Source organism: Gavialis gangeticus, unplaced genomic scaffold, assembly GCF_001723915.1.
Source record: "Gavialis gangeticus isolate Ggan-Ray unplaced genomic scaffold, GavGan_comp1, whole genome shotgun sequence".
Taxonomy (NCBI): Eukaryota; Metazoa; Chordata; order Crocodylia; family Gavialidae; genus Gavialis; species Gavialis gangeticus.
The window spans coordinates 123,728,131-123,743,043 of NW_017729024.1; the positions used below are offsets into that span (position 1 = coordinate 123,728,131).

Below are 14,913 nucleotides of genomic sequence, written 5' to 3' on the forward strand. Positions count from 1 at the left end.
GGGGGGGGGGGGGGGGGGGGGGGGCAGAATTATGCCAGGATTCAGTTATGCAAGAGTGCAATATTTCTTCATTCTTCGCTTTAATCTTTGTTGTTTTCAACCACCAAACCCCACACATTCAGATAAATAAAAAGCACTGTTTCAAGGACATGAGATGGAACAAAAGGTTAATTAAAGAGAGGGTAATAAAGTGGATGGACAGAAAAATTCAGTGGATCAGCTCCCTCCCGCATCACCCATCTCTTTAGTCTCTGTTCATACGGATAAATGGAAAAGTGCATCACAGTACAGATCAGTCCACAAATCAGGATATAGCCATACTAAATAACATCCAGATTCTGAGGGAGATTTTCAAAGGCATGAAGGACCGTTGGACACTCACCTCCCATTGCTTTCCAATGAGAGTTACACACCTGGGGACAGGCGCATCATATCCTGAAAGTCAGTGAAGCACGATGATCAGTTGAAGAGCTGACACTGTTCTGCACGTGCCTTTGAAAAACATATCTTGTACCAAAAATTGCTGATCCAAAAGATACTATTAGATTTAGAGAAGTCGGGATTATGGAACACTGTATTGTTCTAAAAACAAATGTAAAGGGTAAAAAGACACTTTTCTGAAGTGCAGCAGGGCTCATGGAAAATCTGTCCCCATTAAACCTTGTTGGTTTAATGAGGTAAGAGCAGACACAGCTTCCCATTTTCTCCACTGCGATGCATGGCTTTTGTGGATTCAGACTGTGTACAAACTCACTGGTCATCCCCCACACATCCCCCTTTTCTGTAGGTCAATGCAGAGAGCTCTGCCCAGGGTATGGGAAGGGTTAAGGAGCCTCCCTGGCCAGCACTTCACTTGTGCTAGTAGAAGATTATAGAACACACTGGAGTCATTTTTTTGGATGTTTCGTAAAGGTTTTTTTTTTTTTTTTTAATTTCACGGGGGCTTTTTTAAAATTGCATCTAGAATTTTAAGTTGAAAACATGAAAATTTCACCCAAAAATTTAAACGTGGAAAATTTCACCTGAGGTTCCTAACTGGCTTGCTGGTGTTGCTAAAACAACAGAAATATAACATTTTGACAAAGTCTGGCCTTCAGGATTTAAGCCACAGAGAAAGACACTGCACATCAAGCTCACTGTTGTGTTACTGTCTCTACATCTGTATTTAACATCATAATCACAGAAGATGCAAGAGAATTACACACCCCGCAAATTACAAGCTTCAATAGTGGAGAGTTAACTGGGAACATATAATCAGAGACATACTAGGATGAAATATTATGATTTAAGTTATGATTTATTCAATATAGTCAAACACTGACCATGGCCCATAGCTCCTACAACAAAGCTGTAGGAGACTTAAGTCATCTAGTTTAACCCATGCATTGATCAGAATTTACCTCCATATTAATCACTCAAGGATGCTACCTAACACACACTTAAACACCACTTGTGATTATGCTTCACTTACCTCCTTGTCCTGATACAGGTCATTCCATTGCCTAATTGCACTTCTAGTTAAGAAAAAGTGTGTCTACTGTCTAATTTAATTTTTTCCTTTTTTTAGTTTCAAGCCGTTGCTCCTTGTTATGCTGTCTCAAGCACTGTAAATAATCCCTCCCCCTCCTTCGTATTATTACCTCTCAAATATTTATAGACTGTTATATCCACCCTTAGTCTCCTTTTCTACAAGCTATACATCATTTTTGTCACCCTTCTCTCGATTCTCTCAGATTTATCTATGCCCTTTTTATAATGAGATGCTCAAAACTCTATGCAGTGTTCTCAAGTATGGCTGTACTGAAGCAGTGGAAAGAGGCAGTAATATCTCCCTTGTTTCACAAGGGATGTGGCTGCGTGGAGAATTCAGAGCCCAATGCCTGCCAGTTTTACAACAGCGGTGTCTTGTGAAGTCACGTCCATTGCACTCTCCACAGCCATCACCAAAGTCTTTTGTAGAGTACAGAATTGCATAAATCAGAAACAAGGAGGACTTCTCATGAGAAGGTCATACACTCCATGATCCTGACAACAAAGGCTTGTCACAGTATTTTTCCCGGATCTTTTGTTTGGCTCAGTGTGCAAATTATCCAAGTGATGGGGTTCTTGCCACATCCCCTGGAAGACCATCTTACAATCCAATAGAACACCATCAACAATTGTTTCCCGATATTCTGCCTAACTTTTTCTTGCCGTAGAGCTAGACTATGACTTGCACTGCAAGATCAGTGGCTAAAGCAGGGGCGGGCAATCTGCAAGCCAGCGAGGGCTGCATGACAGGCAGCCAGGGGCAGATAAATACTCATTTTCTAAATGTTTTAGGGGCTGGAAAGAGTGGCCTGGCAGGCCGCATCTGGCCCACAGGCCACATTTTGCCCACCCCAGGGCTAAGGGCTCTCAAAAGCTAAAAGAACCCAAATCTGGAATTACGCGGAGGGTTCTGGTTCCCATAAAAACTACAAATTTGAGAAAAACAGCTCAGTTTCAACTGGACAGGGGTTCACAGATTTTTGACAGGAAAAAATAAAGACAAACACAGCCTTGTTCTTTAGGAGGAAGACAGATCAGGGGGCAAAATGCTCCCGTGGCCCCATACCTATGAAAGATGGAGACAGACTATTCACCATGAGCTCCTCATCAAGTTGAGAAATATGAAAGAAGACAAGAAAATATTGATGCTGAGGGAGCAGGAGTTAAAATGGCAGCAAGTCCTGAATGCAGGTTGGGGCTGTTAGGATCTACAGGGGATTGAGGATGACAGTTCAGACAAGAAAGCATGAGGGAAGACATAAGGTTTTCTGCTATTAAGAGAGAGAATTTCTGTTTACCTGATGTAGGTTCTACCAATTCAAGCTTTTCCAAGTGAAGTTAGGAGGTACAGAAGTCAGGCCAAAAAATTAAAAAACCTACATATGAATTTAGAGTTCAATGTTAAATTCCTGATAGGAACCACTGGCCCTGGAGAAGTCCCTGAGTGTTCGGTCACAAATCTTCAGGATGTTTAATTCTGAACTTTTGACATTTGAAAATTTCAAAATTCAAATTTAGGAAAAAAATGAAATTAAAAAAAATGCTACTTTTTTGTGCCCTCTTTTAATAGCTTAGGTCAATACATCTTCCTATTTTAACACCTACCTTTTTCACTTTATTAATGTTAAGCAACCCTGGTCCCAAGATTGCAACACTAAAATCCAAAAAAACAAAAATTAATTCATGGTTGCAGGAGACCACTGGAAAAATAAGTCTGAAGTAAAGACACGCTGAAAAGTTTACACCAAAAAAGTACATGAAAGGCTCAAGGTGTAATTTTCAAAGAAGCCATAGGGACTTGGGAATTTGGACACCTATGAGAACTAAGCACATATTCGTACACCTTTTTGAAAATGTCAGCTTAAAATAACAAGGTACTTCAGTATCAGAACAAAAATCATAAAAGTATTATTAAATTGAACTTTTTTACACATATTCTCCAAAACATATCATACTTGTAGACCTTCAAATGCTACTTGCTCAACAGATCAATAATCACTAATCTATTTTGATATAAAGCCCCACCACTCCTTCAATGAGTTCCTTAATGAAAGGTACCACTATGCAGTGAAATATGAAGTTCCACCATTTTGTTTCCTTCATGCGTGATAATGACAAATGTATCAAAAGGAAAAAAATCACAAGGAACTAAACCTCTAATAGTTTTAGTGCAGTCACACATTAACAGTGTCAGTTCTGTATTTTACCTGGATCTTTTCCTCTATGTACTAGCCAGATATTATGGATTTTTTAAGCCTATGCTCTGAAATAAAGTAGTTGCTCAGTGACACCCAGATGAGCACTGAAGGCCTAATGGGCCTGGCGCTGTCAAACCTGGAAACTGCCCACCAGGTGCTCATAACACTATAATTTCACCAGACCCAGTGTTATTTGGAGGCAAGGCAAGGCAAGCTTAACATAAGCTAAGTTCAAAGCAATGCTGACAGAAAGGAGGTGACTAAGAAATTGTAAAGAGGAATACAGCTGCTCGCTGCTAAGTGGGTACAAGATAAAGTACAACGACTCTTGGTGTGTCTTGGGAAAGTCTAGCTTGGTGTAAGGTACAGAGAAGAGCAAAAACCTCAGTTAATTTTTACCTCATCTCCTGGCCCTCTCACTGGGCAGTTTGCACCTATACTTGCCAGAGCCCCAACCCAGGACATGACAGAGTGACAAAGCCCCAAAATGAAGACAATAAGAGTCCCGTAAGAAACGGGAAATGCTGGGAGACCCCATCCTGGCTTGTGAACGACTCTCGTTCTAACCTCTATTTCCCAACTGTGTTTCCGAAGTAGATGAATTCCAACCACCAAACACTAGGCCTCTGAGAAGTGGCTGGTATTCGCTTTGGGTTTGGATTTGGCCAATTTGGGAGACTGATTTGAATCACTGTCCCGAATTGATTCGGCCAAATCACACAGGCCCCATCCCCCACCCACTCTTCCAGCCCCGCCCATGGCTGCCCCGCCTGGCCCCAGCGTCCCGGCTCTTTTAAAAAAAAAAAAAAAGGCTCACACTCACAGGCTACTGCCATGCAGGGGGGCAATCCCTGCTGCCCCCCACTGCCCTGTGCTGCGTGGGGGGCTCTACCACGAGCCCCTAGAAGCCCCAACGGCAGTTGGTGAGCACGGAGATTTGTTTTTTTTTTTTTTTTTTTTAAAGAGCCAGGTGGGGCTGCCATGGGGGGCAGCTGGGAGAGCAAGCGGAGGTCATGGGGTGCTCAGCGGGGCTGAGGGAGCAGGCAGGGAATGGGGCCCGGCAGGACTCCCCCCATGGTCCCCTCCTCTCACCTCCAGCTCCCCCTCTAGGTCCAGCTCCCTGCGGCAGCAAGTGGGGACTGCCCAAATCTCCAAAGCTTTCCAAATTGATTCAGAGAGCTTTGAATTGATTCAGACTTTTTTACTGGTCTCCTGATTCAATTCAGACTTAGAGATTCGGCCACCGAATTGGGCTGAATCTCCTCCGAATTGAGCAGCACCCGAAGCTTCGCACAGCCCTACTAAACAAGCAGGGACATCACATCTGTGTGGACTATAGATGTATCTGGGATTTAAGAGAGGGATGTTTCTCAGAATGAGGAACAAAAGTGCATGATTGCACCAGCCTAATTTCTGCACAGATTAATCTCTGTATTCTGCCTGGTAATTTTAACTAACATGTCACAAAAGTCCCTCCAACCACTTCATAAGGGAATGATTACTGCTTTAAAAGCTGTTGAACCCTGGCCTGTTACTCTGCATCACAATTCTCAGCCAGACTGGATGCTCTTATTTCAAAAGAAATGCTCACGGATTATAACATCTGTTTACAGAAGCTCCTGTCTGGGTTCTGCCACTACTGGCTGTTCTTTTGCAGCCTCCCCTGCCAACTTTAAAGTTTCTTCTCTTCCTGACTCTAAAAGCTAATGAGCTCCTTTGAAACTAAACGCCATTATGAAGACTGAAATGGCAAATGGCAAGTTGCTGTTCTATGGCCATTACATTTCTTTCTTCCTCTTTTCAAAGAACTGCATGTCATGAGAAGTCTGAAAAATTGTTTCTGATCTCTCAAGGTGTCGTAATATTTCTGACCTGCCAATAAAATGGATACAGTGAGGAAAGACTCTCTCCCTGGCACCCTGCATGATTTGTGTGACACCCTCACACATTATTTCTCTTGCTGCAAACTATGTGCCATGTGGTGGAATTTGAAAGAAAAATTATTAAGCCTTGAAGACAAAAAAACCTTGCACAAGGAACAGAATTGCTATTGTCAAGGTAACCTCCTGTGTAAAATAAACTAATACTGCACAGAGAGAACTTTATTTTCTCACAGGAGTCCGCATGGTTCTTCAAGGTGTCAGTGAAAGCTGTCTGCTTCGTTTGCAGGGAGCAGTCTGAGAATCTTTGTATCTACACTAACTTCTCCTGAAGACAGCCAAGAGCTGCACCTACAGATAAACAGCTCATACTGTCAAAACCTGAAGCAACATGATTTAGTGGAGACAGCACTGGACTGGATTCAGTATATCTTGTTCTAATCCTAGCTCTGACACTGATCTACCCTATGTCTGCTTCTCTTCGTATTCTTTGTCTGTTTTGCCTGCTTAAAGTGTCAGCTTCTCAGCATAGGGACTACCCCTTTCCGTGTTGTATAACACCTATCACAATGGAGTTTATCACCTACCTCAGCAAAGATTTTGGCATATGGAAGAAGGTGCTGTTTTGACCCATCTCCTCTCTCTGATTTTCCTCTCTTTTTTCCCCTGAAGTGGAAGATTTGGGAAAATAACAAAAAACCAACAGCACACTGGCCTGTAGCAATAGAAGTCCCACTTGCTAATCAAGGAAAATGGTTCTCCTGCTCTATTCAGCATTGGTGAAGCCTCACCTGGAGCAGTGAGTCCAGCTGTAGACCCATCACTTCAAAAAGATGAGGGCAGATTAGAAAGAGTTCAACAAGACTGATAAGAATGAGTAGAAGCTGGGAAATACAGGGAAAGGCTAAAAGAACTGGGATCATTTAGTCTGGAGCAGAGAACACAGAGGTGGGATTGGTAACAGTCTTCAAATACCTGAAGGGTGGTTATATGGAGGAGACAGACTATTCTCTGTGGCTGCAAAGGTCAGGACAAGGAGCGATGGTCTTAAATTGTAGCAAGGGAAATTTATGTTGGATATCAGGAAGAACATTCTCACTCTGAGGCTGGTTAAGCATTAGAACAGGTTACCTAGACAGGTGATGGAATATCCATCCTTGGATGTTTTCAAGAGCAAGTTAAATCAACACTTGATGGGGATGATTTTGACAGGGATGATCCTGTCTTGGGCAGCAGGCTGGACTAAGTTCCTATGATTCTAAAGTATCTCGCTAACTCACAGACAGGTCCACATTTCTCTTTTACACACCATCCCCTTCTTCTAATTCAAAGACATTTGCACCTCTTAAAACTTCCATATAAAAGTATCTTAGGAAGACCACAGTTGGGAGGGACAGTACTTGCTGAATAGGGGCAACATCAAAATGTGAAGTACTCTATATCCCTATTATATACTAAATGTGTGTTTAAAGACCACACATCATGCTGCTGTTTTGCCTTACTTTTTTATACCAGCATCACCACAACTTTAATCTCAAGTCACGAGATAAAATATCTACTTGTCCTAGTAAAAATGAAGTCCTAGTCTTCATTTTCAAAAGGTAAATTTTGCTATTGCCAATCCATTTCACCCATACTGATTTTTTTTAAAAGTCAGGTGACTATGACTCATTGAACTCCCAGTTCAGACTATCAGTTAATCAAAGAAGCCTAAGTGCAAAATGCCTCCAAATACCCTAGATTGCAAAGGATCTGATTCTTGTGACAAGAAGCTGAAGTTCTTACACTAAGGTTGGCATATTTTAAACTTAATAAACAGCTGTTTAAAAAGTAAGTACTGAAATAGATGCACAGGTACCACACATCTCTGTAAGTGTATCCCCAGGGATAAAAATGCAAATATACCTTCTACAGGTCTGGAGAGTTTCCCTCAGCCATGGAACATTGTTTTACAAAGCAAGAATTTAAAAATAGGTGTATGAATCTACACTTGGACACCTAAGAGGTCCCAGCACCTCTTACTAAACTCCGTGGGATGGCTGCAGGCACAACACTCAAAAACCAAGACAAAATAACTTTAACCTCTTGAACTGTCACTCTGAAAAGTCAAAATGAAACCTTGACCAGACTGAAGTCAATGACAAAATTCCCAAAGATTTCAGTAAAGGCCAGGATTTCACCCAGCATTATCACTTGTTGTGGTTAAACTTAAGAGCAAGTGTCACTGTTTATAGGAGCAGAGAATTACATATATGAGAGTCTGGAAGTAAGACTCGAACCGTTTTTGAAAACCTCAGCCAAAGGCTTCATCTTGGTTCTGTACAGTATTTTGAGTTCATTTGTCAAAGAAAGCTAACCTCTGCTTTTCTGTTTTGTTGAAACTTAGCCTTCTTTATAAAGGTCTGATCAGGGTACTTTCAATGCTAGAGGCTACGAAGCACCACTTATTAAAATACTGAAGCATTTTATTTGATTTGATAAAGCATTGCATATAGCACTGATAAAGCTACTGCACTTCAACCACTGGTTTAAAGGCATTCATAAGTACTTATTTTCTAAAAATGTTTTAGAAATTTTACAGGTTGCTTTTGATATTAGCAGTATTTATATTTTAATTTGTTTCCAGCACAAAATTTGGTTGATGACTACTGATGGCATTAAATACTTTTGTAATGATCAGTTTAAAAAAATTCAGTACAAGTGTTTGTTGGTTGTTTTTTTATCATATTGACACTGAACTTAATTAAACTGATCTTAAGGAGAATTCTGGTTTTGGACTGCATCAATGCCTGTGTTTTGGCCCCTTCTGCCTGTACAGTCTCTGCAACAGATTTTTAAAACCAATTTATTTCTTAGCCTGACTTCCCCTACAAAAACTAAACCTGCAATAATGCAAATAACTTTTTTTTAAGGCAAGATGATAGTAATTCATATGCAACAGCAAAATACTGCCTGACAAAAGCAACAGAATCCTATTATTTAATTTCACAAAGCATTTTTTTTTCTGAACACTTGTCAAAAGAAAGCCCTTCACACATACAAAGTATTAAGCTGCTATTTTGTACTCTGAGGGACTGGACCCAGAGGGATCACGTGGTTAATGCAGGACACAGCAACTCTGTTTGGAAAACCCAGGAATTTACAGAAGTATACCAACTTACAGCAGCCATGGGTCAGGCCCAGAGCCTTCATTTTCAATTTTTTCCTAAAATTTTAAGTTGGTCTAATAAAAGAGATCAGATTCACCCAAAGAACCTTGTCTTCATTTTAAGCCACATTTGTGTTGAATCAGACCTTGAAATTTGAAAATCCCTGTTATGCTTGGAAATGGTATAATTCAATCTGTAAATATATATCCCAGTACAGCTCCTGGACTTTCATCTGCTAGTTCAATTATAATGAGGTTTTTAAATTTGTTTGCAAAAGGGGGGAAAATATGAAAAATTGTGGACCAGCTTCCCTCCTTTCTGCTGATCAGTTATGTTCTGTCCAGAAAAGAAACACACAGCCACCCAATCACTGCATCTGCCAGCAGCAACTAATACTGTTTTGCAGTCAGCCCTCCCCAGGGGACCAAGACCAGAACTCACGCTGCCCTCTTCCCTGAACTCCTTACCTGATGGCGAGGTGGACACTGTAGTCACTGTGCTTGTTGAGTGAGTTGGGCTGCTGCTTTCCAACAGCAAACAGGAGCTTCCACCACTGTTTTCCTTCTTAACAAAGAGCTCAGTGGCACTGGGCAGAGGGATTGGGTGGCTGATCCCTAGTTCCTCTTCTTGAGCCTGTTGCCTCCTTAGAGCCACCTGGGAAGAACAGCAAATATTACACATGTGCTCACTAGTTTGAGAACAAATATAACAACAACAAATATTAAGGAAACAGATAGCCTGATAATATGAACTGAGGGGTACAATCTCTCCTCAAGAGTCAGGCAACTCATGGGTCTTGACAATAACACCCAAGTGGTTGATGCAACATTTTGAAAGCCCAACAGAGAGAGAGGGTATACATGTATACAAGTCAAAATCTACTTTTATTTATATCCATGCAAGCCCCACAGCTTTAGTTAAAAGGGGCACTGGTCTGGTTCACAACACAGTAACATCAAAAGGAAAGATGCTTTTCTGTAATTATGTAATGGGTTCAAGTTCTGGAAGGACTTGACATCAAGGAAGTTTGGGACAAACTGGTTTAGGCATAATTATTGCATACTTTGTGTAAAATGAACCAATACACAGAAAACATCTTCACACCATCTACCAATGTGTCTGAATGCATGAGTGAAAACAACAGAAGGCTATGACTGCTAATGTCCTGGGTAAGATCCTTTGTTAGACTGTGTAAAACATCAGACATATTCCATCCTAAACTCTGAGCTGTTACTGCCCAGACTGCTTGTCTAACATAACTTCTGGCAAAGTCTACCGTACGTAGATGGAGATCAGACACTCTGCCTCCTTTCTTACTGATTGCACACCTCAATATCTAATAAATGAAATAACAACAATAATGTGCTTAGTTTGATAAATGGTATTACTGTGTGTGCTAGTTTTCGGATATAGATTTCCCCAGTAAAAGACTGCACTCCCTCTCCCTATTTAAAAAAGCTGACCAGAAGAATCCTTTATATTCAGAGCTTGGAGACGGCAATTGGGGCTGAGCCCTGTGGTACAAGAGGGCTGTCTTTACTCTCCCCCATACAGTGGCTTAATTTAAAGAGACAATGGGGAACACTCCTGTGAACTTTGATTGTTGTATGCATCTGCTATGTTTCTCTATCAAAAGCGGTATTGGTATATGTATGCTATTGCCCTCTATCTGCTGCCAGAAGGGGCACAGAAATTAAATACTATGGCTAAAATTATAACTTAATTCTCTTATATTGCAATCGAAGTCAGACTCTCTTCATCTGACAGATTCATCCTTAGACAAAGCCAAAAAGAGCATCGACTGGAGGCATCTATCTGCTTCCTTAACATCTCCTGACCTGGTGAAAGGGATCGTATTCATCATATTCTAAGGGTCCTTGCTCAAAGCAGTGCTGCACTCCCACTCCCTTGATGTCTCTAGCACTAAGTTTTCATAGCACAAAGGAGTAAAACAAAAAAGCCCGTAAGGCAACAACAGCAAAGCAGCCATCCTTCCACGGGCTTTCATGTGGACAGGTATATGTCACATACTCCCTAGTCATGACCCTGGTCTCCAGCAGTTGCTCCAGTATCTGTGGGTTCTGCAACTTAAAAACTTCTCTGTTCATTCCAGAAGGACTGACCCCATCTGCACACACTCACCAGCAGACACTGAACTTGGAAACTCAACTGCTTCATCTACGTGAGAAAAATGACCTATTGCTGACAAAGTTATTGCATGTGAAACAGCAATGGTCAGTAACAGGTGCTGCTAAAGCAGTGTTGATGTGGAGGGTTTTTTCTTGTTTTGGGAGTGGCAGGGAAAGGTCTGTGTTTTTTAAGTGTGAATGCAATAACCACGTTCAGCACCAAATCAGCAACAGGAGGGTAAACGTGCTTCCTGAAACACTGCAGCCCAGCATTCCTATAACCAACAGATTTCAACTACACCCACTGCTAGCCCCTACTGTCACCAAATGACTCGGTTAGGAGAGACAAAGCTGTAAACTTTAGAGTCTCACTCACTGGGCACTGTCACTGAATGGACCTTTACACTTGAATTTTGCAACTCACAAGAGAGATTGCAAGATAATAATTCAGGAACAATTTAAGCTATCTATAGATAGGTATGGTATCATCTATCTATAATTTGCCCTTTTACTACACTCAACAGAACTGTTTTTCCTTTACATTTGTAACAGGATCATTACAAAAATATTTAGTAACAGCTCCTATCATAAAAGTAGTCCAAACAGAGCTTCTTGGAATTTCATTTGCCAAATCTAAAGGTAACCTACCAACCAGCTTAATGACTTCTAAAATTCTACCAGCTTCAAATGGATTATTGAAAAATTGTACTGAAACGGACAAGTAAAGATTTTAAACATCTTAACTCTTCCATACATAACATTTAACTTGAAATGAGGTATGACAGCATTCAAAGACCCACTGCAAGCTCTGGGTGATAAAAGGGAAAACCCCAAATTAGCCACAGTTAAATCCAGAGGCACAGAGGAGCGGCTTACATTGTGGGAAAGGGGCAACATTATGAAAACAATCTGTACAGACTTTGATACTTTTTGCAGGGAACACTGACTCTCAAAAAGTTCTTTTCTGCAGGGTGTCACAAGAGGACCTGTGTGGATTACCCCATGCTGTTCACACCAGACAGAAGAAAAAAAAGAAAGAATTAATTTATACTGTGGGATTCTAAACCCTTGCAGATATAGGACTCATTAAAATATCACTCGGACAAAACTCCCGCTGAAATCAGTGGTTGCACTGGTTAACCAAGTTACAAAATCCAAAAAAATGGGAAATGAAGAAGGATTTGCTCCCAGGACTGCAAGGTTTTCGAAACCTATAAACTGACCAGATCAGTCGTTCCAGGTTTTGGAAATTCTGAGCACACAACACCTGCACCGTTGGGTCCGTGTGTTCTGATTCTGTAACTTTTTTTCACAGATGCAGCCCTAATGATTTCAATTAATTTATACAAGTAAGAAATGATTACTTGCACCACTATGCTAGGCAAGATTAAGCTACATGCAAAACTTTATACATAAAATCCCCACAACCACAGGCTTATCCTCAGTAGTGACTGGACACGTCTACATGTGCCTCTTTTAAGTGGGTTTAGTCTAAAATCGTCATTTGAAGGCACATTAAGGACACGTTTCTATGCATGCGTGCCCTTAATGCACCTTTAAAATGGTAATTTAAGGCTATGTGAGCCTAAATTTGATACCTGCATAAAGCAGGTATCAAATTTAGGCACAAATAGCTACGTTACATTAGCGCATGTGCAGACACACTAATGCACATTAACGCAGTGTGTGTCAATGAATAGACACTGTGTTAATGTGTATTAGTGCATCTGCACATGTGCTAATGCAACTTAGCTATTTGCATCTAAATTGAATGCACCTTAATGCACATTAACACATCCATGTGTAGAGGCACGCCTAAATCGCCTTAATGCGCCTTAAGCAAAGGTGCATTAAGTTTAGGCACACGCAAATACACAGGCCTAATGCTGGATAGTGTGGGCAGACACGCCCACAGTATCCAGCATTAGGCCTATGTGGTCAAAGCAAGCATATGTATAAAACTGCAACCTCGAGGGGCTACTTAAAGGAGTAAAGTTACTTTTATGCAGGTTTGATCCTAACTTGATTTATCCACTGTTAATAGTTCCCTCTTTTTGGATTTAAACCCTCTCAACTCCAGAGCATTTTTTAACTCAACTTCGCAGGATATTTTTATGTAATTCAAGGAAACCACACTTTAGAACGGTACTAAAGTATTTTTACTCTTGGAAGTGAGCTACAATTTGCCTACAAGCATCTAACAGAAATAAACAGCAACAAATGGCAAGCCTGCAGCTCAAAGCTGTCCCCTCCTTCAGCCCCCAATTATTTTAATAAATTAACCTGAACAGTTGTCTGTAAAATATACAACTAACTGCTTTTAGATGAAACTGTTTTTTAAACTCAGCTATGTGGTGTACCTGGGGAACAGAAAATATGCAATTAAAAACATGAATAGGAAAACTTGTATTTTGAATGTCCTCACAGAATTTGTAAAAATATAAATATTTTGTTAGTGTTCATTTTCACAATAGAAGTGCATCTACAGATTATTCACAATGTGACAGTTTATTAAAACCACTCCTGAATACTGCTGCTGTTACGTACATACAAGAGGTTTCTTTTAGACATTTCTATTAAAAACCACATCTTTACTTTTTACTGCAGACTCCTCATGACATCTCTTTCATTTATTCACCCAAGACAAGAAGCTCCCTCTAACGACAATGACTTTTTTGGACACAGGCAGAATCTAGCTTTGTATACAAAAATATGGTTTCCCCCTTGTACACTGTCTTTCAGAATTTTAAATAAATTCAATTTTTGCATTCAGGCCATTATTTTGTCACCGGAGAGTATGTGCTTTGCTCTTTCATTCATTATATTAATTCAAGGATTAAGCAAAACGTATGTTAAAGTAAATGTAAAAAAAGAAGAAGAAAGGGAAATGGGGAAAGATTTTATAGAAATATCATATTTGGCCATATCCTAGAGCCAAGCTTCAGAACATCTATCACACAGCAAAGCCTTGCTTGTACAAAGACTGAGATAAACATTTTGGTTCAATGTTTCCATTCAGTTAAATCAAAGCTCACCAGCACTTCTGAAAATAAATAACTATTTCCTTGTGGAAGGTAATTAAATAAACCTTTTGCATCTTAACAGCATATTTAATATAGTATCTATCCTACACAACTAAATAAGCTCGCTCTTCTGCTATCCTTTTGTATCAGAAACCTGCTTTAAAACTGTATTTCCACTTAGCCTGCCTCCGCTTGAGTACTCCAACCAATTCTAAAATACAGCAGAGGGGCACTGTTTCAGAAGAACTAGGGGTCACAAAATGAATAAGTAGGAAGTTTAAAACCAACAAAGGGAATTTCTTTTCCACACAGTAATTCAGTTAAACTATCTGCCAACAGATGGGGTGGAAGCTGACAGTTGAGGCAGGTTGGAAAAGGGACTGGGCACATTCTTGGAGAAAAGAGGCATCGGTAGCTATTGAGCAGGGGAGTGAAGGGCACAGCCCCTGAACAGACTTGCCCAGACCTAGAAGGAGGCTGCAAGTGAGAGAGGAACAGTGGGGGAAAAACCCGGATGGGACCCAATTCGCTCTCGCTTTCAGCAGCCCCTCCCTGCCCCTGTGTGGCACAGGGCTGGGCAAGAGAGACCTGTGGGCTGACCCAGCAAATAGCAGCTCTTTTGGCCCCTCTCATAATCGGGGCGTCTAGACTCCAAGCTGCTCCAGATCCTGCTCTTCAGCATCTAACTTTCGCGCCTACCCTTGTAGACTCAGAGCACGTGGATTCAACAGAACGGAGGAAAAAGCAAGCACGTGTTTAACACCCGCACGGGAGCGCCGGATCCTCTCCCTACCGCCTTCCCTGCCCCCAGGACCCCAGCGCCCGTGGCCCGGCCCGGCCCGGCTCGGCCCGCGGCGCCGCGCCACGTGGCCGGCTCGCGGGGGGCAGCAGAGGGCACCGGGGAAGGGGGATCGGGGGCTGAAAGCGATTCCCAAAGCTTCTCGCCCCCGTGTCTGCTGCTGTCCAGCAGGCTCGAGAGCCGGGCAGGGCAGGGCAGGGGCTGC

General features: G+C 41.4%; 1 protein-coding gene across 3 annotated transcripts in view; it reads right to left on the reverse strand.

Annotated features, from left to right (window-relative positions):
* DMRT1 (doublesex and mab-3 related transcription factor 1) overlaps positions 1–14,913 on the reverse strand; it is a 122,215-nt gene that overhangs the window by 98,265 nt on the left and 9,037 nt on the right. For all 3 annotated transcript variants that reach the window (XM_019517648.1, XM_019517650.1, XM_019517649.1), the window contains exon 2: positions 9,225–9,411. In XM_019517648.1, the coding sequence (XP_019373193.1) occupies positions 9,225–9,411 (187 nt within the window). The remainder of the gene's footprint in view (positions 1–9,224; positions 9,412–14,913) is intronic.